This window comes from Tachyglossus aculeatus, chromosome 13, assembly GCF_015852505.1.
Source record: "Tachyglossus aculeatus isolate mTacAcu1 chromosome 13, mTacAcu1.pri, whole genome shotgun sequence".
Taxonomy (NCBI): Eukaryota; Metazoa; Chordata; class Mammalia; order Monotremata; family Tachyglossidae; genus Tachyglossus; species Tachyglossus aculeatus.
This window is the reverse complement of record NC_052078.1, coordinates 16,103,159-16,128,832: the sequence shown is the minus strand read 5'-3', so window position 1 is coordinate 16,128,832 and position 25,674 is coordinate 16,103,159. Positions and strand designations below refer to the sequence as shown.

At 38.0% G+C, this 25,674-nt stretch overlaps 1 protein-coding gene across 5 annotated transcripts in view; it reads right to left on the bottom strand.

The window, feature by feature from the left end:
- Window positions 1-885: 885 nt before the first annotated feature.
- Window positions 886-25,674, bottom strand: part of ARHGAP12 (Rho GTPase activating protein 12) — a 97,176-nt gene continuing 72,387 nt past the window's right edge. For 3 of the 5 annotated variants that reach the window (XM_038755550.1, XM_038755551.1, XM_038755553.1), the window contains 12 exons: window positions 23,995-24,056; window positions 19,398-19,479; window positions 15,097-15,219; window positions 12,248-12,349; window positions 11,363-11,461; window positions 10,440-10,542; window positions 9,313-9,429; window positions 7,967-8,065; window positions 6,005-6,082; window positions 5,318-5,452; window positions 4,561-4,663; window positions 886-3,234 (listed from right to left, as the gene is read on the bottom strand). In XM_038755550.1, coding sequence (XP_038611478.1) covers window positions 3,060-3,234; window positions 4,561-4,663; window positions 5,318-5,452; window positions 6,005-6,082; window positions 7,967-8,065; window positions 9,313-9,429; window positions 10,440-10,542; window positions 11,363-11,461; window positions 12,248-12,349; window positions 15,097-15,219; window positions 19,398-19,479; window positions 23,995-24,056 — 1,278 coding nt within the window. In that variant the 3' untranslated portion in view covers window positions 886-3,059. The remainder of the gene's footprint in view (window positions 3,235-4,560; window positions 4,664-5,317; window positions 5,453-6,004; window positions 6,083-7,966; window positions 8,066-9,312; window positions 9,430-10,439; window positions 10,543-11,362; window positions 11,462-12,247; window positions 12,350-15,096; window positions 15,220-19,397; window positions 19,480-23,994; window positions 24,057-25,674) is intronic. The other 2 variants (XM_038755552.1, XM_038755554.1) reach the window with 1 other exon arrangement.

Below are 25,674 nucleotides of genomic sequence, written 5' to 3'. Positions count from 1 at the left end.
CCCTCGTAAGTTATTTAAGAATAGCTTCTCTAGCCTAAGTCGCTTTCAGAAGCTAGGAAGTTGTATGCTTCAGAGCTGGGCTTGCTTCAAAGAAGCAATTTATCATGGCTTTCAGTAGATGGTGGTTAAAATTCAAGGTGGGATTTAAGACTTACGGGATTTTAAAACATTTTATTAACATTTGTAGAGCCTTTCTGCTCCATGAACCCACCAGCTTTGACAACAAAGATAGTCTGAAGCCCCAAAGTTTTATTTTCTTAAATGTCCTCTACTGAAAACTTGATGAAGCAAACAGCTTGGAAAGCTTTACAAATGCGGCAGATTGCATATTTTGCAAAATACTTAATGTCCAAATCCCATTAGAAGCACCTTCCAGTAGGAAAAAAATTGCTAATGTTTGACAGTTTGGGACAGGTACTTTTGTTATTGATCTTATTTTCTACACTAAAGCCTGTGTAGTGAAGGATAGTAATAAGTCCAAATAGCCTCCAGTACTTGACTTTTGGATCTGTTAGTACAGTATTGATGGGCTTATGCTTGCCTATGATGGGACTGGTCTGATTAGTCTTATCTACACCAAAGCCTATGTTCAGATTACTTTGTTTTCTAAGAAAAAAAAATATATTGTGGTAAAATGGGGGGCGGCTGAAAGCTGAAAACTTCACACTAGCCCTGCTCAATTCCTATATGGGTGGTGGAAAAGGGGGCCAGTTATTTTGGATCAAAATAGTTTATTCTGCAACACACCAATTTTCTGCTGTTTTTATGAGAGGTGGGGTATTTAGTGCTACTTAGCTTGCTTTGGATATATTTTCTCACTAAAATTCAATGAGCTAGCTCAGCATAAATTCTACTGGTTAGGCTGTTAGTTACCAAAGAAAGTGACACCATTATTTTTTTTAATTCCGTTAGAAGGCTGAAAACAGAGAAGACACTGATTGTACATACAGCATTACAATAAACCATGTAATCTGTGGTGCAATGAGCACAGACAAATACACACAGACAAGTCACAAGACAGTTACACATTTTGATGTCTCCATTTTTCATTACAACACAGACAAAAAGCTGCACTGAGCTGAGGTGACTCACTGCTTTCTTAGTTGAAAATGCTGTGGAATTCTACTGTACACTGGATCATTATATAAATTTTTTGCAAATGTACACGTTCTACCTTAGGTGTTTTCCTAAAGCAATCCATATTTAGAAAAGCAGCAAGTAGCTTGGTATATGTAACCAATTCTACCAGTCCACAATAGAATACACAATATTTTCACCATTTAACTCATTTGAAAGTTTTTCTGATGGATCACATCCCTATTTCTCCCCCATGAAAGGCAACACACATCAAGTAGCACGTTTTTCAAAAAGCCTTCCTAATTACAATCAGAAAGTCACTAGTCCTGACAAAGAGACAAGGGGAAGCAGAGGTAGCAGAAGGAGACACAGAGATCTTTGCCACAGGAAATATCAGCTTCGATTATTTTTCTAAAATGAGGTATCAAGCATGCCTGTAATTTCAACCAATACAATTCATGCAATTTGGCGATGGAAATTTTTCTATATATCTAATAGCGTTCTTTATTCAGATTAGGCATTTCATATACAGCAGTTAGTCTAGAAAAATACAGTTTTAAAAATCTTCAGCAGACCATGCTCCCTGTAACAAAGTGTTCCAAAACTTATTTTTATTATACAAGTCACTCTACATTAGTAATGTAAAATGAAATCCTCCAATTGAGCCACATCATTTTCCATCAAACATCCATCCAATTTACACATGGGTTCCTGCTGCTTATACTGTAGAGTTAAAATTCTGAAATACACATTTGTCTAATGAATTCTGTACATATTAAATAACCTAAAAGGCTCCTCTTGTAGTGCATTAACCATTTAGCAAGCCTATTCAGTATTTTTCCAGTACCATTTGTGTTACAGTGATTTGCCTGCAAATGTAATTATAATCTAAAAGTGCACACAGTTAGCGTTCCCAAATAACAGCCAGTTTCTTTGAGGAAACCTAATATTCACTGGAAGCTACTCTACCATGTAGCTACTCTATCCATGATTAGAAATGTGTGACTAGAAGGTACTTTGAGACTATACAGCCATTTAGTTATATACACATAAGCTAAAGGTCACGGGGTCTTTAGCCTGTATTTACATCAAAAAAAGACCCAAACAACGACAAAAAAAATTCACTACCACAGGGTCAAACCAAGAACTGAGTACAGTGTCAGATGAAGTTGACTTTTAATTAGGATTGATAGAATTAATTCAGTGGAGCTTAGATGACAGCCCAAGAAATATCCTGAGCAACTGACTCACGTTACATAAAAAGTCACAGAACAAATACCCTCTGGTGGATAAACTGGTGAGCTCAGTGTTTGAAGTATATTAGCGTACTAAGGATATCAAGCAACAAGATATCCTATAAGGATGCCGTTCAACACAGTAAAGACAGCAAGCCTCACTTCGAAAGGGATTATATTTGGTTTATTGTAAACTATACCGACCACTGTTAGCACTAGTTAAAACTGCATGCAGAGATCCTGCAGAGGGAACCTTATAGTATTACACAGGTTTTTAAGTGGATATACTTTAATTTTTGCTCAAAATGCCCCAACAGGTTTTCAAAATAGTGGGTTCTTTCCCTACCAAATGGTGAGCCACCCCAACACCATGACAAAAACAACAACAGTAACAAAAAAATCAAGAAAAAGAAGCAATTCCAGATTATCCAGTCTGAGATTAATAGCAACTTAAGCTTTCTCAACAAGAAATCCAGTGTATATGCCTATACTAGAATTGCTACTTGTAATCATTACTAAACTGCAGAGTATAAATTTCAAAATATTCATATTGAAATAAAAACAATTAAAATTAAATTGAAATGTCAACTTGAAACAATAGCAACTATAAGAGGGCTTCACCCTTGTCCCCTCCAAAAGTGCAAAATCATCAAGTTGCTGCTTGGTCCAAAAAACAATACAAAGATCTACAGTCTACTGGGAATTGGACTTCCACGCCATCACTCCAGCATTTGTCTCTGGGAAGATTCAACGACCGAAAATGTTGCTCAGTTCCAGAAGAATTAATTCTACGATCTGGTTTTGGTATACTGTGTGGACTGCTATATTGCCTGTCTCTTTTTCTGGCTTTAACAGGGTAGGGCCAAACACAATTGCTACACTTTGATAGGTCATCCGGTTTTTTTCTCCATTTTCTACAACTCTGTGGAGGCATGGAAAAGAAACTGGGTATTAAAATAGCTGGCAATACAGTGAAATGGAAAACAAATGCAGAACACAACAATTTCTCCACAGTTACAGTCAATAATGCACAAGTCTGCCCTTATAAAATGGATATCAATCAAAGGTATTTATTGAGCACTTGCTATGTGCAGAGTACTGTCTTGTCCTCGAAGGGTACAATAGAGTTGGTCAAGACTTTCCCTGCTCACAAGGAGCTTACAGTTTAGAAGAGGAGACACATTAATATAAATAAATTATGGCTATGTAATTCTAATTGTTTCCAGTAAAGAAAAAATCATCATGCCACATAGGTTCTCCACTTTCACATGGCAGGCACTCCAACCAGGGCCTAAAATCATTAATGAAGGATGTAGCTACATGGATCCTTGACCAGACTTCGAAAGATAAGCACTCTGTCCCTCACTTTAAAAAGTTTTAATGAAAGGCCTTTTGAATGGTTTAAAACAGTGAATCCACCACACAGTTTAAAACCCAAGGGGGGAAAAAAAATACACTGGGCTTTACAGGATCCATCCAAATCAAATTCTCCACATGCCAATACTATTAATAATAATAATAATGGCATTTGTTAAGCGCTTATTATGTGCAAAGCACTGTTCTAAGCGCTGTCCTAAGCACTATTGGTGCTTTACATTGTTAGCTCATTTGTGGGCAAGGAATATGTCGGCTTACTGTTGTACTGTACTCTCCCAAGCACTCGGTACAGTGTTCGGCGCATAGTAAAGGCTCCATAAATACTACTGAACGAATGAGTGAACGAATTGTTCCTGTTGGCAATCTTAAAGACTTTGCTTGGCTGCACACATTCCTTTGCAATGAATAATAATAATAATAATAATAATAATGGCATTTCAGTGCTTAAAACAGTGCTTTGCACATAGTAAGTGCTTAATAAATGCCATTATTATTATTATTATGTGCAACGCACTGTTCTAAGCACTGGGAAGGTTACAAGGTGATCAGGTTGTCCCACGGAGGGCTCACAGTTTTAATTCCCATTTTACAGATGAGGTAACTGAGGCACAGAGAAATTAAGTGACTTGCCCAAAGTCACACAGCTGACAAGTGGTGGAGCCGGGATTTGAACCCATGACCTCTGACTCCAAAGCCCGTGCTCTTTCCACTGAGCCATATTCTAACTATAGGAAAGGAAAATCCATATTTAAAGTAACTGTCAATGCAAAGCAGTGCCCGAGGGTTTGCCTCCAACCTACTTTGGTTAGCAGAAATCGACTGAACATCCAGTTGCTTCAGACTGTCGGTCCTCTAAGAGTGTTTTTCTTACCTTTTGAGGTGTCTGAAAAGAACCTGCATGGTGTCTTGATTTGGTTTTGGCAACTGTTTAATTAAGTCTTTGACAGCACCAGCTCGCTGCCGCGGTTCTTGTTCTGGAAATGACAGAATGTTTGTACATATTTATTACTCTATTTATTTTACTTGCACATATCTATTCTATTTATTTTATTTTGCTAGTACGTTTGGTTTTGTTCTCTGTCTCCCCCTTTTTAGACTGTGAGCCCACTGTTGGGTAGGGACTGTCTCTATATGTTGCCAAGTTGTAATTCCCAAGCGCTTAGTACAGTGCTCTGCACACAGTAAGCGCTCAATAAATATGATCGATTGATTGATTGACAGTTATCAGTTGGACAAAGTTCTTGGGAGAAGCGAAAACATGACATTTGACATATATACAGCGCCCCCTAGTGGTCACTATTAATATTGCTGGGTTATTCGTCGTTGGGCGCCTCATAATAATCATAATAATAATGGCATTTATTAAGTGCTTACTATGTGCAAAGCACTGTTCTAAGCACTGAGAAGGTTACAAGGTGATCAGGTTGTCCCATGGGGGGCTCACAGTCTTACTCCCCATTTCACAGATGAGGTAACTGAGGCATAGAGACGTTAAGTGACTTGCCCAAAGTCACCCAGCTGACAATTGGCGGAGCTAGGATTTGAACCCGTGACCTCTGACTCCAAAGCCCGGGCTCTTTCCACTGAGCCACGCTGCTTCTCTATATACTCTATCTCCTTATACTTACTAATCGCATTCACGAAGTCATTAAAATGATGAAATGTAAAGAGAGGCTCTGGCAATTCTCGAAAAAACATCTTGAGTGCCCCGGTGATAACATGAATATCTTCCCATTTACCATCATTCAAGTCCAATTTTTCATCTGCAAGACATGACAAGGATAGGAGTTAGTTCCAGCCTACCACTTAATTTTTATTGTGGTTGGAAGAAAAGGACTAATACTACAGTTGGAAATAATTAATTTGATTCCAATTAGCATCTAATTGAAATTCTGATTGTACAAAATGCTCGTTATGTTATTCTCTTTGGAAGCTCAGTAATGGATTAAATATTTGATAAAACTTGTGCGGTTGGATTCACTGTTTTAAACCATTCAGAAGTGTTTCATTAAAACTTTTTAAAGTGGGGACAGAGTGCCTATCTTTTGAAGTCTAGTCGAGGATCCATGTAGATACATCCTTCATTAATGATTTTAGGCATTTGGTTAGAGTGCCCTCCGCGTGAAAGAGGAGAACCTATGTGGCATGATGATTTTTTCTTTGCAAAAAATACCCAAAAAAGGTTAAATGTCTGTCCATATTTATATTTACCTAAAATTATAATTTACATAAATGCCTGTGATAGAAATGAATCACAATTTCTGGGAAAAATATTTAAGGTGAAATTTTTTGTGATAATGTACCACAGCACTTACCATGATTAACTGCGAATCTTAGTTTCTGAATCACTGCAAGGTTTCCACTTACTCGGTATATCCCATCAATATCCAAGCCTAAGAGACAAGTGAAGGATATTTTCTAAAAACTTTAATAAAGGTTTACTTTTCAATGCTTATCCATTTCTCTCTCCTGGAGAGAACATATTGTTCAAATTTCAGTTATTAACCTTTAACGAAATGGCAGATATCTTCTGCTTCATGCCACTTTTAAGGAGCAAGGTGAATTGCAACTTATTTTTTTTTTTTAATCTACATTTCCTATCAGCATTGGGACAGTTGAGCTTTTTGCATATTATTCAACTACCACACTAACAAAAATGCATTTGCCTCCACAAGAAACCAACCTAGAGCATTCTCACATAAATTTCGTATTATTCAAACATGGTATGGAATTATCTATAATAATAATAACACAAGTATGACAAGTAGCTAAGAATAAGACATACCAGTTCATTCTTAAAAAGCATGATCAACCTAAATAAATGCACACACAGATTTTGAAAGTAGGGTAAAAAGTTTTGTGATGGAGAACAGCATGGCCTAAAGGATAGAGCACAGGCCTAGGAGTCAGAAGGTCATGGGTTCTAATTCGGACTCCACCTCTTGTCTGCTGTGTGGCCTTGGGCAAGTCACTTCACTTCTCTGTGCCTCAGTTACCTCATCTGTAAAATGAGGATTAAGACTCTGAGCCCTATGCAGGACAGGGACTGTGTCCAACCTGAGATGCTTGCCTCCACCCCAGCCGTTAGTACAGCGCCTGGCATGTAGTAAGCACTTAAATACCATAATTATTATTAAATGTAAGGTCAAGGAACAAGCAGATTAATAAAGAGGAAATAATGGAGTGATTTGGCATAAAGCTTCATTGTTCATTTTCATTATTGGACACAGCCTTAAGAAAATTCAAACATTCTCCAAGGATCTTAAAAGTTAATTGTGGCATATAATTTCCAAACTGTTACTACACTGTGGTAATTATTTGGCATTTGGATGGGAGGCTAGCGCTACTGTTTTCTGAATGACAAAGGTCGAAGGCCAACGGGATTAATAATTAGTTATGGTATTTATTAAATGCTTACTATAGGCAAAACACTGTGCTAAACCTCTGTCCCGCATGGGGCTTAATGATGATGGTATTTGTTAAGCGCTTACTATGTGCAAAGCACTGTTCTAAGCGCTGGGGGGATACAAGGTGATCAGGTTGCCCCATGTGGGGCTCACAGTCGTAATCCCCATTTTTTTACAGATGAGGGAACTGAGGCACAGAGAAGTGACATGCCCAAAGTCACACAGCTGACAATTGGCGGAGCCGGGATTAATACCAAGGAGAGTCGTTCTCATCCATATTATACAGATGAAGAAACTCAAGCACAGAGAAGTTATGTGACTTCTCCAAAATCTCTCAGGAGGGGAGCTGGGATTAGAACCCGTTTGACTCCCAGAATCATGCTCTTCCCCTATCTGGAGAAATGTCTGTTCTTAGTTAATGTTATCCCATTCACTTTTACTTATATTCCCAAACAGATGCCATTTCAATATACATCCAGAAATTTACTGGAAATAATTCTGCAAATGACAAGGTTTTATTCTCACATTCACCTATTTTATATTAATCCCTTCCTAACTCATTAAGGAAAGTTGTCTACAATAACTGCCCTTTCTTATCTGCCTCACACTCAAACTACCCCCTAAAAATTCTCCAACACTTACCTCAGTAACTCTGAGCAAGCATAGACTCCAATTAATTTCAGAGTCACCCAGTCCTAGTTTAGAACAGAGAAAAGGCTAAAACAGAGTTCCCTCTATCAGCTGTCAAATTCTTTCCACAGAGATTCTGATTCCACTCCTTTGTGGGTGAAGGAGATTTTTGAAAACAACCACACCATCCCGAAAAGGGTTCTTAGTTCAAGGGAAATAAGTAAATTCTATTTCTCCTACCATGTTCCTCAACATGCTCGATGCACAACTTGACAAATTTTGGCACTGTGCTGTTCTCTCTTTGGCACAGACTAGCAAGATTAGATCCAAACACCTGATCTGAAATTAAAGGGATAAAAAGAATAACTCAGAAAAAGAATTTCAATGACAAGCCAGTTCTTAGAAAATAAGTTCAATCAACTAAAGGTAAAACTCAGAGCTGTAAAGATGCTTTCAAACACTGCTTTACTCAGCTCAACTTCCGAAGGCAGGTTTTATATTATTTATATTTCATATATGTGCTAATTATTTTGCAGTATGTTGAAAACTACCCTTTCGAGTTGTTCATACGGTTGCGATGTTCAAATGACAATATTTTTAATTTTATCATTATAAACCTATGCAAAAAGTAATACTGAATGTATTTTACGTTCATTGCAGTTGGGACTTAATACTAAATCTATGCTTCCCTTGAAATGAGCTCTTATGTACATATCCATAATATATTTATTTTTATTAATGCCTGTCTCCCCTTCTAGACTGAAAAATCATTGTGGGCAGGGAACGCATCTACCAACTCAGTTGTATTATACTCTCCCAACAGTGCTTTGCACACAGTAAACACTCAAAACTACTGACTGATCCCCAATCCACACATAAACACCTCCCCACACCCACAGAGAAAGGAGATTCCTAAACAGATCCAGGTTGGGAAGAATTCACACAATTCATAGGAAAAGCTTTTCTTTACTTCTGTACTGAGCCTCAACATGGTGACCTTGTGCCTTGTGTGACAGTAGCAAAAAGAAAATGAATAATGGTATTCTAGAGCACGTATTGGTTGCAACGCCCAGCACTAAGTACTTGGGAGGCACAATACAAGCAACTGAAAAATTTCCTGCCTGCAAGGAGCTTATATTCTAATGGGGGATACAGAAAAGTATTTACAAATAGAGTGATCTAAGTAAATAAACAATTTAGTACAGACATATACGAGTTATGAAGCAAAGGGCAGGGGACAGACGTGACCCCTGCCCCCTCCAGGGTGGGAGGGTGGGGGAAACTGCCCGGCACACCAGTTTCACTCTGGACAGTACTTTTACTTTCTCAAAATCAGTTGGGCACTCTCTTTTGTGCTATTCATCATTGTTTCTCTGGTTCCCCTCCGACTCTGGTTTAATTTGCAACACAGAGGCAGTTTGAGCCTGTTCAGACTTGCTTTGACCATCTGGACAGTCAAAACCAAAATGTGATGAAATACAAGTAAATGACTAATGAAAAAACTTTCAGCTGATTAATTTCAAATTTCTATTTTAAATTCCAATTGTGGTTTTGGCATAACATCGGAGAACATCACTTCTACTTACCTTTAATGTAGCCTTTCTCTCTCACGGCTTGCAGAGTAGGGCGCCGTGTCAGAAACTTCTTCAGATTTTTCTTTGTTTTCTTCTGTTCTGAAGAATCTATGCTGGATATTTTCAAGGCTTCAAAAACCAAAATGCCAGCATTTGGTACAGAATTTAAAAGTTCAAACAACAACACCCATAATTAACCAAATGTCCTTGCAGCTGACAAATCAGATTTTCAACAGTTTCAAACTTGCCATTTGTTTCTGTGCAAGTGTGACTTTCTTACTAATTTCCAATCAAAAAAAATAGTCCACAATTTTGCCAGAAATATGTTCACCAATAACCTGTCAGGCACCTGCCTCATGACAATCGGCACCCGCCCCCTGAATTCGGTCCTCTTCAAGTGGTCTTCTGACAGAAGCAACTCAGAGGGGAAAGGGTCACCCTCATACAAATACCTGGCTTCTACAAGAACCTGATGGTCAGCAACGGGTGCTGTCCGTAAAGTGACTTAACACCCAGAAAACAGTTGAGAATCCCAAAGATATTTCTCTGACAGGAAAGACAGGACAGGTAACTGCTATAAGAATTTGCTAAATCATTTTCTCCTCATATTGATGGGGAGGACAGGGGAGGAAGCTTGATAAACTTTATGAAAATCCAGTCACCTCCTATTTTACCAGCCAAAATGGAAATGGAGGCATTGCATTCAAGCATCTCAGAGTGAATTTTTGGAAGAGACAAAACAAGTATTAAAATAGGAATTATTTTTGGAAAAGTGTATGGTTATTTTAATTCTAGCTTTAGTCCCTTCAGAGTTCAAGAAGAAAAACGCTAAACAAAAAAAAAATTTTGTCAGCAATTATGCTCACGTAGTTTATGGCCAACATTAAACCATGAACAAAAGTGTCAGGGTATAGCAGTAGTATATTTTTATAGCTAAAGAATCCCATTTCTCCTCCCAGAGTAATGAATGCTGGGTTTTTTTTTATGCTAGACTTCAAATGAACTTTAAAAAAAGAAATAACTGGCTTCCCTACATCCCACAAAACTATGAGACAGACATGTGCTACGGTTTAAAGCCTGTGACTAGGCAAGCCAGTCTATGGGTTAATGAAGACTATACCATGTTCCTTATCACTTACGACGGAGTTTCTTAGAATCCTTAGGGTCCTTCTCTTTGTCATGTTTTTCCACCCCTGGCGAATCTGGTACCTCTTCATCAACTGCTTCATCAAACTCTGCTACCTGTTTATGCATATTTTTTAAAGAGACCCCAGAAAATGATCAGTTCAATTCCTACATGGATTTTTTGCAATTTGCAAAAAGACCCATTAATAAAATGGTTCCCTTCTACCAACCTTTAGCAAAATCAAATAGTAAACTTAAACATATTCTAATAATAAACACACATATTCAAGGACTACTAAAGATTACTTTTTTTTTATCTCTGATGTGTGATCTAAAACTACTCTCATAGCTGTTCATCAAAATTTATTATTGGTTCAGAGAGAGCAATAACATAGCATTCTCAATGCCAGGCTGCTAAATGCTGAGAGTGATTTTTACAAGCAAAATGAATAAACATTACTGACTTCCAAATTTTCTTACTAACAGAAGTGAAGAGCACCAGATGCCCCCAGAGCAAAGGCATAGAGGAGGTGGCTATTCACTGATTGGAGTCAAAATAAAGTCTGGCAGGTGGAGAGAGGGAGGAGGGAGAGGAAGTACAATCCCTTTTTTTCACATTATTTTAAAGCCACCGCTGGTGACACCTTTCCTTGAAAGGGAAGCATTCATTTAGTACATTAATGAGAATGCTAATACATCTATTTGTCTCCAAGATCCAGTGAAGAGATTGGCAACTATCCTAACAACCTCCAAGCAACCATCCCAACACACACACACACACACACACACACACACACACACACACACACACACACACACACACAACTTCAGAAGAGTCTAATTACATCACACATGGACTGGATTCTGGCTTTATGCACTAAAAATTGCTAAGTAAATTAAAATCTGAAGGAAAGATTAGCATAAGTCAAAAACATACCTGATTACTGATGGTATAGTTAATAACTTTAAACCACTCATTAATAGTACTGTCATTTTCCGACTGAATTAGTAATTCCGTTCCTTGTCGGGTTTTCAACTTCAGAGAAGAAGAGAAGGAAGAGTGCAATTAAGGCTTTCCAAAATTATAAAATGTTCTTAAACACATTAATTCAGAGTTTTACATAACTACCAGTTAAGTACTGCATATCACTGGTTGAAATTAATGATAGAATTATATTTTTAAAACACAAAAGTATCGTGGAAAACTAGAATATCTTTATATGATTTTTACATCAAAATTTTATAGCTCCAGCAGCTGTGAATGTAAATGCAATTGCTTTGCTAATTATGAATAATGAATGTTTGATGCAAGTTTAAGAATTAAGGACTCAATCTTGCCGTCTTTCACTCCACATATGCCATGAGACTTGTTTGATCAAAATACAGACAGCTGTCTAGAAATCAGCTTTAGGATACAAATGAGACCCCATTAAAAAAAGGAAGGAATTCAATTTGCTTTTTCAAAACAGGTGAAGCTTTAGGATTATATTATACCTCAGTATATTCCTCTTGGGTAAAAATGTTATACTCCAAAACAGTGTAATTATAAACTCTTTCCCCTCTCTTCATCCAGTCAAAGGAAGTCAGATTATTCCACACCAAGAGTTCCCAGACCTGGGATGACCTCTCAGGAATGTTTTTCTCAGCCCAGCTCTGATTTTAGGTACCTCTGACTCTTAAAATAGTATCATTTATAACATCATTTATCTCTTACACAGAACATATTATAACATGATCACTTAAAATCTCAAAAGAACATTTCATTTTAAAAAAAAAATGAATGACAACCATTCAGATTAATCATTCTTAGACAGGATATTACCTCAAATACGTTCTTTTTGCTGGATTTGTCCTTCGAAGCCATCTCAATGGTTGCCCCTTTGAGGTCCACTGTGAACTCTGGCTTGGAATTATTACTCCCAAACTTTGTTTCAGAAGAAGGAAAACAGAAACTTTGTATTTAAATCAACTCACTTGAAAAAAACCTGACAAGTTTAGTTATTGAGGGCCTACCCTAAGTTCATCCATTTCTCTCGTACAGTCTCTACCTGCTAAAATGAGATTATTGTTTCTGCTGCTACTCTAAACAATAAAACCAAAGATGCAAACTGCAGAAACCTCAAACTCCCCTGGGGATTTTAGCACAGTAAGTATCTATCTACATGTCTTGCTGTTGCATTTCCCTTTCATTGTTATAACAATCACTAAACCAGGCCTCAGCAAGTTCTAGCATTCAGAGTAGGCTGCCTTGCCACTTGACCTTCCCACCAGTTTCTATTGCTGCCTTCCAATGTTCCACAGTTCTAGTCCATTGCAGAGAGCCATCCTACCCCTGCATCTGCCTGGGACATCGGGGTCAAACTGAGGAATGATACGGATCCGAAGAGTGAGAAGCGGCAGGGCGGAGCAGTGACAGCCAAGGCGGACGGACCTGCTGAGCCGTAGGACAACCCGCAGTAATTCTGAGCTGTGACATTCCCAAGGAGCCAGCATTTCCCCCGGGCCACACATTCCCATGCCCCTCTCTGGGCTGGCAAATTAATGACACCATCACAAACTGCCGCCTACTCTTTCACCAATGGGGAAAAATTAGCAGAACAGAGGTAAATTGAGATGGACAAACTAGTTTCAAGTTAATCCTGGAAACGTCTGAAAAAGCCTCACTGCGTAAGTTTCGAAACCACAGAATACTGTCCAAGAGCTAGAAAATAAAACAGACTTTTAAGCACTTCTAATATTAACCTTTGAAATAATAATAATAATAATGGCATTTATTAAGCGCTTACTACGTGCAAAGCACTGTTCTAAGCGCTGGGGAGGTTACAAGGTGATCGGGTTGTCCCACGGGGGGCTCACAGTCTTAATCCCCATTTTACAGATGAGGGAACTGAGGCACAGAGAAGTTAAGTGACTTGCCCAAAGTCACCCAGCTGACAGTTGGCAGAGCCAGGATTCGAACCCATGACCTCTGACTCCAAAGCCCGGGCTCTTTCCACTGAGCCACGCTGCTTCTCTAATCAAATCAAACATTCTACTATATGAATGAAATCATAGTAATGATTTCAAACATGAAATGAAATCAATGAAATCAAACATTCTACTATATAAGGCTTTCCTGCCTCAACTAGACTGACCCCTGTTTTATGTTTAAGACATCAAATGATGAGGTACTGAACAGCAAGCAGTGTCACAGTATTATGGCTGCTTCCCATTTCAATTTTTTATTTAAATTCTTACTTTCCCAGAGAATTATTGTTTCAGGTCTTGGGACCCAAAGGCCTAGGCAAAGATCACTTAGGCTTCATGTGACAGAGGTTTTTTTAATGACAACTTAATAATTAAATATTCTAGTTCAACCTCAATGCAGCTAACTTCACTGAATAAAATAGGCTGTAGCTTTGGGTCACTTTCCCAAAACACCTAGTTCTTGTTGAAAGCTACCAAACAGCTACTAAAATAAGCTTGGAGATTTAAATCTAAAAAATGTTGATGAGATTTAAGAGTAATGAAAACATACCCTAAGTCTTCTAACTACACATTTTCACTCTCGGTTTAGGAAAGCATAGCCCAATTTTTGAATCAGCCATCCTGGATAAATAAGCAACATATTCAGCCCAGCTGTAGGAATGTGCCTGAGTTCATTCCTCCTTCTTTTCCCTTAATTATGTTTTTTAGTAGAAGCATACCTGCATTAAAATTTCCACTGACAAAGTTCATTGAAAAGGATCTAATCCAAATTAAAAAAAAGGTCAAGACTTCAGCTCTTGAATCAACTACCTAAATGTTGCTGCCTAGACATTGTGTAAGTCACTGCTTCCCCTTCTCTTAGATTCACTCTATCATCAAAACCTGGCATGTCTTACCCAGGTGCCAATTAAAGTATAAGATGATTTTCAGACACAAAGATGAGCCTCTAAAGAGTTCAATTCTCTCTCTGGAATATATCTACATGTGAGGCAGTGATGTAACTAACAAGGACAGCAATAATTTGCTTGTACTGACAATTCATTGCTCCCTTTGATCACACAGCGATGCATTTGCACTCCATTCCAAAATGAGAGAATCTCTCAAAAATCTTGAACTTGATCTTTCTGGTAACTCAACAGCAAACATTATGCTCACAGAAGATGCTGATAATGAGTTATCCTTCCTAAAAATGTAAATTATTTTTCAAAGATTATAACCATATTCCAATAAGAAAAATGCTGTCATTTCACAGCTTCCAATCCATAAAATATTCAAGTTTACCTTTCACAGGAGCTCCACAAACTTTATCATCCAAGCCAATACCATCATGGGGAGTAGGCAACCTCTTTTAAAGTAGCACTGATAGGATATTTACATATACACATACTTCGGCACCCAAAATTAGTGGCCTTTAGTTAATTAGCTCCATTAAATAAAAGATTAGAACAGCTATCATTAATTTGTAAGCAATGATTAAGGTACTCAGTTGAACCAAGCTACCTAAGTAGAAGCATTATTAGCAGCAAAAACATGAGTAAATTAGGACAAAATGGCATGGCAGAAAGCACATTTCTTGTCTGAAGTTTTTCTAATTCAATCCAAGATACCACCATCATAGTCTTTCCTTACTGAATTTATTCTATTGTGGCTATGGCAAAGAAAATAGCAGTTTGGTGGCAAGAGGCATGCAACAAGAACACATACAGTGATGGCTGAAACAGGACCAGGGTTTACATAGGTGACAGCAGGGCGACGGCTGACAGAATTTTTCCAGGAAGAAAGCAGCGAAAGCAGAAGCTCAGGAATTGAGCCCTGTGGGCAGAGGGACTTGATGGGAAAAGGGAAGAAGAGTGATGATGTCACAAACAAAGGATGAAGGCCAAGTGACATACAAGAGAAAAAAATTTAACAGCACAGACAGGAACAAAGTACCACTCCACCAGGCAAATAATCAGCAGAGCTAAACATATTTTTTTTATGAAGTTATTTTACATTCAGGAGTCTCATGTGGTACTAAAATACTTTTTCCAGAATCAACCTTATTCATTCAATTGTGTTCACTGAGTGCTTACTGTGTGCAGAGCACTGTACTAAGCGCTTGGAAAGTACAGTTCAGCAATAAAGAGACACAATCCCTGCCCACACTGAGTCTACAGTCTAGAAGGGGGAGACAGACATCAAAACAAGTAAACTCCCATTCTTTAGAAAAGTGTTATACAGAATCTAGGCAAAGAATACAGGCAGCTACTTTTGAATAATGGGTGTTTCCAATAAGATTCAGTAACAGCACTTACATACATATCTATAAATTGCATATTATCATCTTTTATTTATTATGAATGTCTGTCTCCCCCTCTAGGCTGTAAGCTCACTGTGATCAGGGAATGTGTTTACCAACTTTGTTGTATTATATTCTCCCAAGTGCTTAGTACAGTGCTCTGAACACAGTAAGCGCTCAAACACCACTGATGAGGATTGATAATGTAACATCTAAAAGAAACTTAAATGATTTACTTAAAGTTGACAAAACATCTGGAGGAGGCCTTCCCAGACTGAGCCCCTTCCTTCCTCTCCCCCTCATCCCCCTCTCCATCCCCCCCATCTTACCTCCTTCCCTTCCCCACAGCACCTGTATATATGTTTGTACATATTTATTACTCTATTTATTTTACTTGTACATATCTATTCTATTTATTTTATTTTGTTAGTATGTTTGGTTTTGTTCTCTGTCTCCCCCTTTTAGACTGTGAGCCCACTGTTGGGTAGGGACTGTCTCTACATGTTGCCAACTTGTACTTCCCAAGCGCTTAGTACAGTGCTCTGCACACAGTAAGCGCTCAAAAAATACGATTGATTGATTGATTGATTGATCTGGAGATTTTGGATGTAACTTTTCAAGTTAAAGAGTACTTCTGACTTTAAATACTGGCTTTTGAGGGTGAGAGGCATCTGACTGAGAAGAACGAAACTCTTAGAAAGTGAAAGCCGCACAAATGAAACTCTGGCATGAAAATCCCTGTGACGGTTTCTCTTAAGGGGAGGACCGGAGAGATCGTCTTGGGAAGAAGGAGTGGGTTTCTTGGAAGCAGTACGTATATCATTTTACAAGCAAGATCAGTAAATCTGAACTTCAGCAGAACCAGCCAGTAAGCACTATAAAAGGACTTATTCAATTGGACATTTTCCAAATTACATTAACCTTAACCTCAAATCACAATATAGCCCATATAGATAACTAGGCATCCTCCAAACTCTGCGATGCCTAAGGCCTAAAATTATGAAATTTGTCCCATAATATTTATGGCTCAAAATTGGTGCAGTGATTGCTTTTACATTTTCATTAAAATTCATTTTAGAAGGCACTTTAATCATCTTGAAACATTAAAATCTTATAGGTGCCTCTTGCCCTAAACAATTTTTCTTCCTACTCATTATTTCTCTACAACAACCTCACTATCACTGTACATTACAGTCAACTCTCATTTACTAACTAATACTATCCCCCATGCTAACGGTGGGGGATAATTATGCACATTTTATATTTAATTGAAATGCTACTGAAGCTTGGTATGGTATCTTACTATGTATAATCTATTATAGACAGCTAATCTAGTAAATCAAGTGCAAAGATAAGCCACTTGACTTAGAGGTGGGGCCTCTTATTCTTCAGCCTTTTATTTGATTGGGAGGCCATGCCTGATGAGCCCGTTGTTGGGTAGGGACCGTCTCTATATGTTCCCGACTTCTACTTCCCAAGCGCTTAGTACAGTGCTCTGCACACAGTAAGTGCTCAATAAATACGATTGAATGAATGAATGAATACTGTTGAATCTTGTTTAAGCTTTGCTTAAAGTTGGAGGGTAGAGACAGGAGTAGGCAACTATATTTAGCTCCTTGTGTGTTCCATCGCTTACACTCATCTAGAGTTGCCTCTGTCCATAAGTTTCAAACTAAACTGGGATAAAATTGATGTCACGTCCCAAACTGTAACACCCTGAGCCCCTTGTGGGACAGGGACTGTGTCCAACCTGATTAGCTTGTATCTATCCCAGTGCTTAGTACAGTGCTTGAAACATTGTAAGCGCTTTACTAATGCTCTAATAATACCAACAGATAATACAAAACAGAGAAGGTTATTTCCCCCTGCTCCCACGCAGTTTCATGACTTGCCTGGGTGATTGACGAGCACAGCACTGGGTAAATAGAGCCAGTATAATGAACTTTGGCTGCTGCAAAAGTAAGAAGCTCAGAGGACTGGTTGCCCCGTGGCTAATGACTTCTTTGAAATTTGCCAAACATAACCCAAAGTGGACAACACCCTTTGTCATTTTCTTACTTTTTTCAAGCCCAACCTGGATTTTTTTTTATTTCCCATTTTTTCCTCATTAATACTAAACTAAATCTTCACCTTTTCTTTTTTCATCACTATTTTTGTTTTCCTCCATTTGTAAGGAACTTTATGCAATATGGGGAAAACATGACCAGAAAGGTTCTCTAGAAAGAACTGACTGATAATAAAAATGTGGATGTATGTGTCATCTTAAAAAAGAGGGATTTCTTCCCCCACATAAAAGTTCACATCAAGTTTGAATTCCTTCGGCGTGGAATAGGACTGAGATCATTTTATTGTCCAGCCTGCACAAAGAACAGAATACTAAGTAACTAGTGCAGTGAAACTAGAAAGTGACATCCTAACCTGTTCAGAAAGCTAAGCTCATACAGATGCTTTATAAAACTAGCTGATAACTGACATCTGCTTTTACATATTGTGACATTATGAATCTCTTCCATGCTCAAAACTCCCATTTCCTTTACATGAAATTTGGCAGGTGGAAGTTACAGTAATTGAGTAATAGATCAGAAGAAGAATCAGGCTAAAATGGTAATATTATATTTTGAAATGTTTGACATTGCCCTGTCAAACTCCTAATTGTAAAGAAAACTGCACAATTCTAGAAATGAACTGATATGAATCAGTAATAACTAAAATGATAAATCTGATTCATACGCATTATAAAATCTAAGTACACCTAGTTCTCCAAGAATTAAGGGCCCTCATGATATATTATAAGCATCTTGACCACATAACCATTTCTTCCACCATCACGTCCTTTCCAGAAACATGCACTGTTTGGAAGAACATTCTCTAATATCCTTATCCAAAGCACTGGAGGTAATAAGTGGTGAAATTTGGGTGGAAACAGTGAATGCAACCTGCCAGTTTTTCACACAAGTCGACTTATGGCTGTGAGGACTCATGAAACAGGCTCAGCAGGATTAGTTGAACACAGCTTCAAAATGATGGTAAGGCATGACTGTAAGGCACAATCCCCAGAAACCTTACGTTCAGGCCTAATATTGGATTTTCCTCACAGAGATTCAGTCGAAACCTTTTCTACAGGATAATTCTTTCCAAAAGACCCAGCCTGGGCATACAGAGCTCTAATGCTGTTAATGCTCCTCACTGCTGGACTCAGAGCAGACTACAACATGAAGACTGCTGGCCATTCTGCTTAGTTTCTCCTGCTTCATCCTGTTCTAACATTCTCATTGTCTTTTTTTTTTTAAAGAATGCTTCCCCCTCCCTCACTCTGCATAATATCATGACTATCAAAAGTTAACCACACAACAAGAAAACAATTAAGGAATGGAAATGGATCCAGATTCTAAAATTTTGGGGGAAAATCAAATTCTAAAATGCTTATTCGGAGTCCCCCTTTCAGTCAAGAAATCTGAAAACTTGATGTTCATCATTCCTAAAGTTACTTCAACTGGATAGCAACGTAACTAGTCCTTTTCCTGTCTTAATCTGAATTATATCTTCATAATGATAATAATAGCATTTGTTAAGCATTTACTATGTGCCAAGCACTGTTCTTCATAAACCTCCCTGCTTCTATTTAACTGTCCTGGTGATTTGGGAAGATTCAGTTAAAATTATTATACAATGTTGGCACATTTAGAGACTTGTGTCTAAACTCAGTTTAAATTGACAAAATACTTACCCAACTAGTGCTACTTCCTTGGGTTTTGGTAAACAATAAAGATGAACCTTGCAATACTGCCCAAGATGACCACCAATTCTTTCTGCAATTAAAAAAAAGACATTTACATTTGATAATGTAGAAATATATTTTCTTTACTATTTACTTACCCTCCAACTGATCCATTAATACTACAAAACCTTCACATTAGCACAGTTTTCATTCATTAAAGATACTGGCAATCTTTTTAATTGGCAGAAACACATTTGGGGAAGTGAACACTTGTGCTATAGTCCCAACTTGACCATGAAAACCAAAATCAAATAAAGTTAATTAGTAGCAAGTGATGTCAGTATTATTAGGAAAAATCCAATGCATAGCCAAGAGCAGCAAAGGGCTAATTTCATGCACCCACAACATTCAACAAAAATTAAATTCTTCAAAACAAAGGATAATTAGGAAAGCCTAGATCTTTATCTGGCACATGTAGAGTACTAAATTTGACAAAAAATTGTACTTATTCTTAAAATTTGGCTGCTCCTTTATCACAGAGGGATCCAAGGCCAAGGTTTATCTATCCCCTTTCCTGAAATGCATGTGGACTTGATCTACTGACTTGCCCTCCCCTTCTTGTTGCTGCTAGAGCTATTTTTTGATCTGATCAGGAACCTTAAATGCCCTCTCCAAGGGAGCCGACCCCCTTCTCTCCGCCCCAGAAGGAGCAGTGGACTCCTCTGACATTTAAAATGTTAGAGAGCACTGGTAGTTTCCCACAAGGCTGATTTTGAACCTGGATAGTTTGTTGTCCACTGATTAACTTGTACAAAGCACTCCTGTTGATATTTCTGATGCTTTAATATTCTTAAATCACATGGCATATCAACCTCAGTAGTGGCTTAGGAAATGGGGGAGGAGCAGGGTGATGTTTGCTCCTGATATTGTGTTTCATTTCTGCATTTATTATTCCTACAAACCAACTCTCATTATGTCCTGCTGGACACACAGGGCCCAGGCAAGAAAGCTCAAACCATCAGTGCTACTGGAAAACAAAACAAAACAAAAAAAACTCCAGTGCCTTCCTTGCTAGCAATAAAACATTCCTACATCCTCATCACTGGAGTCTCAGCAATACTTCCAGATTAAGCCCCCTTTTCCTCTGCTCCCCCTCTCCATCACCCCAACTCACTCCCTTTGCTTTACTCCCCTCCCCACCCCACAGTACTTGTGTATTTCTGTACATATTTATAATTCTATTTATTTATATTACTGATGTGTATATATCTATAATTCTATTTACATTGATGCTATTGATGCCTGTTTACGTGTTTTGATGTCTGTCTCCCCACCGCTAGACTGTGAGCCCGTTGTGGGCAGGGAATGTCTCTGTTGCTGAATTGTACTTTCCAAGTGCTTAGTACAGTGCCCTGCAAAGTGCTCAATAAATATGATTGAATGAATGAATAATAATAATAATGATGGTATTTGTTAAGTGCTTACTAAGTGTCAAGCACTGTTTTAAGCGCTGGGATGAATACTCCACACAAATAGCAAGGGGCAAGGTACATAGTTCTCTCACTAACACTCATATTCATGATTCAATCTCACTGCCAACTGTGCAGTCTTCAAACCAAAGGACAACGCTATTTCCTTGATATCTTCTTGTTTGGATTATAGGCTCCTTTATCTTCCCGGCCTCCCCCTAATTAGAGGTTGGGTTTCTTATAGGCTAAGGACCTGATATGAATTTCATGTTATCACTCCAATGCTTAGAGTGTGCATATTTTTTTTGCCAAATACTGGAAGTAATAAATATTTGTCTATGCTCATGGTTGTTGAATACCATGCTTTTTGTGGGGACCCACAAATTCATTTTCTGCCTATTTCCAGATCTGTAATTTCCAAACTGAGTTACTCTTCCTTTCTAAGGCTTAGTCTTTAGGCACTCCTCAATCTTTCAAATTCTCAAAAACTGCTAACTAGAATTTGGGCCCTTCACATTTCACTATATTGTTTCATCTCCAATTTGGTATGTATATATTTTTATCCCTTTCCAGGTTTTTCTTGTCAATCCAAACCTTAACAGAAGCCTGGAAATCTCCTGCTCTATAGTGTTAGCTCTCCTTAATACAATAACTGTCTTATTCCTGACATACCTAACAGGGGCTGGCAAGAGATTTTTGCTGCTACCTAGTTATACAACAGATTTCTCTGAGTCCTGACCAGGCCTTCAGATGTGCCCACTGATCTGCTTATTAACCTCTTGCTAAGGGTAACAGGGTTGAATTCAATGAATTTCATTGCTGACAGCCAAACCAGGTGAAGTATGCCTCTACCTAGAAAGTGACGGCCCTTATCTGAATTGTAAAGATTTAAAGTTTTGGGGTTTTGGGGGGCGGCGGGGAGGTTTGGTGGTTTTTTATGGTATTTGTTAAGCACTGGGGTAGATACAAGCTAATCAGGTTGGACACAGACTGTGTCCCACATAGGGCTCACGGTCTTAATCCCCATTTTACAGATGAGGTAATGAAGCAAAGAGAGGCTAAGTGACTTGCCCAAGATCACACAACAGCAAAGTAGCAAGATGGCAAGTTTTACTGCTCTTACTGAAATGACCTTAGTAAAGCCATTTAAATTTGTGTCCCAATTTTTTTTTATATTTCTAGAAAATACAGTTAATAGTTACTATAAACTAGTATTTTTAAACAACTTTAGAATCATGGGTTCTCACTGATGAAACGGGACAGAAGTCATCTATTTTATCCCTGGGATGGAAAGCACTGACTAAAACATAAGGATTAGAGACTTCATTATTTATATTTTTATAGGTCAAAGCTTTGGAATACCTCCAGGTAATTATAAAAGTGGATCAATAATATTACCTAGGGAACTGAAATACTTAAGGAAACTTTGGTAAAAACTCCCTTGTGAGGGAAAACTTCACCGTGATCCTGTAATATAACTGTAAACCGAAGCTTGGAAGATTTTAGTACATGAGTTTTGAGAGCAAAAGCGCACCCAAATATAAATATTTTATAAGAGCATTTTTTCCAATGAGGTGCTTCCCTTAGTTACAAAATATATAACTGTACTCTAAAGTACAGACTAAGGAACTCAGTAAAAAAAAAAACTTGATTTCTTAGAGACCAATTAAAATGGTCCCTAAGTAGCAATCAGAATATCAATTTAAGCACCTACCTTGGTGCAAAGCACCATACTCATCCCTGAGGAGAATATGCCCTCATCAATCCTTAAATTGGGGCATAAGAGGACAACAAAGTATACATTAAATTCACTTTTATGCATCATATAGGACTACAAATACTGGGGGGAGGTAGTCGAGGTGAATGACATGACTAAGACAGCAGGGAACTAACCAGGGAAGGCTTCCTGCACGAGGGAGAAGTTTGAAGGTAGGGAAGGATGTGATTTGGTAAAACACTGGTGGGGAGGGACATTTTAAGAGGAAGGCCCTTAACTCAAAGATGGGATAATCAGTTAATAAAATAATAAAGTTATTATTAAGTGTTTACTGTGTGCAGAGCTCTATATTAAGCGATTGGGAGAGTACAATGCAACAGAATTGGTTGACACAATCCTTGCCCACCAAGAGGCTACGGTCTAGAGGGGTGCAGTGTCAAAAAAAGAAGTCAGTCTAGACAAAGAAAAGGGCAATCAGCTAGGGAGGAGCAAGAGAAGTGGTTATGTAGATATGAAAGGAAAAAACTTGGAGACCTAAACCCTTCAAAAAGAGCTAAAATCTGGTCAAGGTGATGGGCTAAGTGGTGAGCACAGCAGGGACTGCGATCCAAGTGATGTTTTAGAATGATAATTCCCACCACTCCCATTTAGGATAACCTGGAGAAGGGAAGAGCTGGAAGCAGGGAGGACAATAGAGAGAATATTGCAGTAGGTGAGCTGGGAAGTCATGAGGGCATTTATGGAATAAAGTGGGCAAAACAAAGGAACTATTGCAGTTTAGCCACAATTCTTTGACTGCAGTCATCATCATGTTTCTCAGTTCTCAGCTAATGCCGATATCGGTCCAGGTTTACAGCTGAAGAAGCTGTACACACAGCGTCTTGAAAGGCCCCTAGGCTGGGCAGATGGGTCCCACCAGGGACTCCAGCTCCCAGGCCAAAAGAAAAGGCCTTCCCAGATGCCTCGGAAGTGAGTTAACCAGAATTCCTTTTCACCCTTCTGCAAGCCAGACTGATGGAATTCAACTGAAAACAACCTATGATCAGTGAAGTGTGCTGGGAAATTAGTTTAGTTGACCTGCAATTATTCTGAATAATCATATTTATTGATTATAATAATAATAATAATATTTATTGAGTGCTTACTGTGTGCAGAGGACTGTACTAAGTGCTTGGAAAAGTACAATACAGTAATGAGAGACAATCCCTGCCCACAATGAACAAACAGTCTAGAGCACAGGATGAAATTTCACATTCAATTTTGAAAAAAAATCACACAATGAAGAAAGCAACTTTTTAAAGGCAGTATCTAGTAAATTCTATTACAGTGCTCTTTGAAAATGTATGACATTAGCATACCAATATTCCCTAAGCTATGTGTATATCTCATTGTGAGATCACCAATGAGTTATTTCACTTACCTAACTTTTTTCCCATTTTCAGTGATTTTTGTTACATTTAATACTCCAAATTTCTCTTGACCCTAGAAAACATACAAAGACGAGTTACGCAAGACTTACGAACAATAGATGGTTATTATCCTGTTTACCAGTAATCAAATCAACCTAGCCCTGCAAAAGATCCGAACTGGAGGAGTCTTGTGAGGGCTTTTCTTTTTCAGAACAGTGAGGCTTATTCAATAGTTTCCAGAGACCAGGTCTACTGAGTGTGTCACATCCTTTGTAACATCTAAAAAAAACCATTTAAGAGTCTATATTTTTAAAATATACATAAGAAATAACATGATGCACACTATAACATGGCCATGCTTTAAAAACAAAAATTGCTTTAAAATATCCAGTATCTGCATAAATGTCTATATCACACAAACTTAATGCTTGTGGCCAAATAAGAATTGGCTGAGCAGTTTGAACCTTTTTACATTCCCTGCTTAACTTGAGACAACACCCCACCGGCCCTACCTCCTTCCCCTCCCCACAGCACTTGTATATATTTGTACAGGTTTATTGCTCTATTTTACTTGTTCATATTTACTATTCTATTTATTTTGATAATGATGTGCATATAGCTATAATTCTATTTGTTCTGACTATTTTGACCCCGGTCTACATGTTTTGTTTTGTTTTCTGTCTCCCCCTTCTAGACTATGAGCTCATTGTCGGGTACGGACTGTTTCTATATGTTGCCAACTTGTACTTCCCAAGCACTTAGTACAGTGGTCTGCACACATTAAGCGCTCAATAAATACGATTGAATAAATGAACACCAGTGAATAACAACATTTTATGATTTGCTTTTGCATGCTTACAAATAAACTTTTTATAAAGTTGACTGTCACCCAAAAACAATGAACACTCTGCCTGGCCCCATGTTTTCCCTGATCTCCCAATTTAGAGAAGAATTAGTGTTTTAATTTCCCCAAAAAGGAGCGATCGTATTTAAAATGTCCATTCACCCAGTTTTATGCCAAACAGGCCATTTTTTAGTTGATCTCTTACTGGAACTGAAACAGTACTGGGCACTTATGCCCTGGTTTCGGTTATTTGGATTTTGTTTTGTTTTGTTTTTTAAATCCAGTTTCTAAGAATCACTTCTGAAAATTATGTCAGTCATAACCAATTAATATTTAATTTATTTACTCTCCTAACTGTACAGATACCACAAAGAACCTTTTTGTATGTGACCTTATGCAACAACCTACATTATGCTCCAATATGAGAACTGCTTCCAAATAAAAAATTAAAAACCTTATGACTTTCAACAATACATGAGGATAAACATGAATCACTACTCCAAGGTAAACTCACACTGGTTTTTATTTTTTAATTAATGTTTTTGTTATTTACATCAATTTATCCTAAAAGGTGGGTTTTGTTATCCCAAAATTTAAACCAAGGGAAACACGTAATGTAGTAATTCCAGTGCCTGGTATGGCACACAGGAGCATTTCTTTGACACAGTAGTGTCTTGTACCAAGCAGGCTCCTGTTGTAATACAAATGCTCCCTAATTCCCTTTAGAAACACTTGAGCCAAAACATTTAATAAAAAACGTGTTCTAGAAGAACTGGATGCAGTGATGTTATTACTGCTATTGTTGATACTATTATTCTTTGCTGAGTGGCTATAAATACTAAAAGTA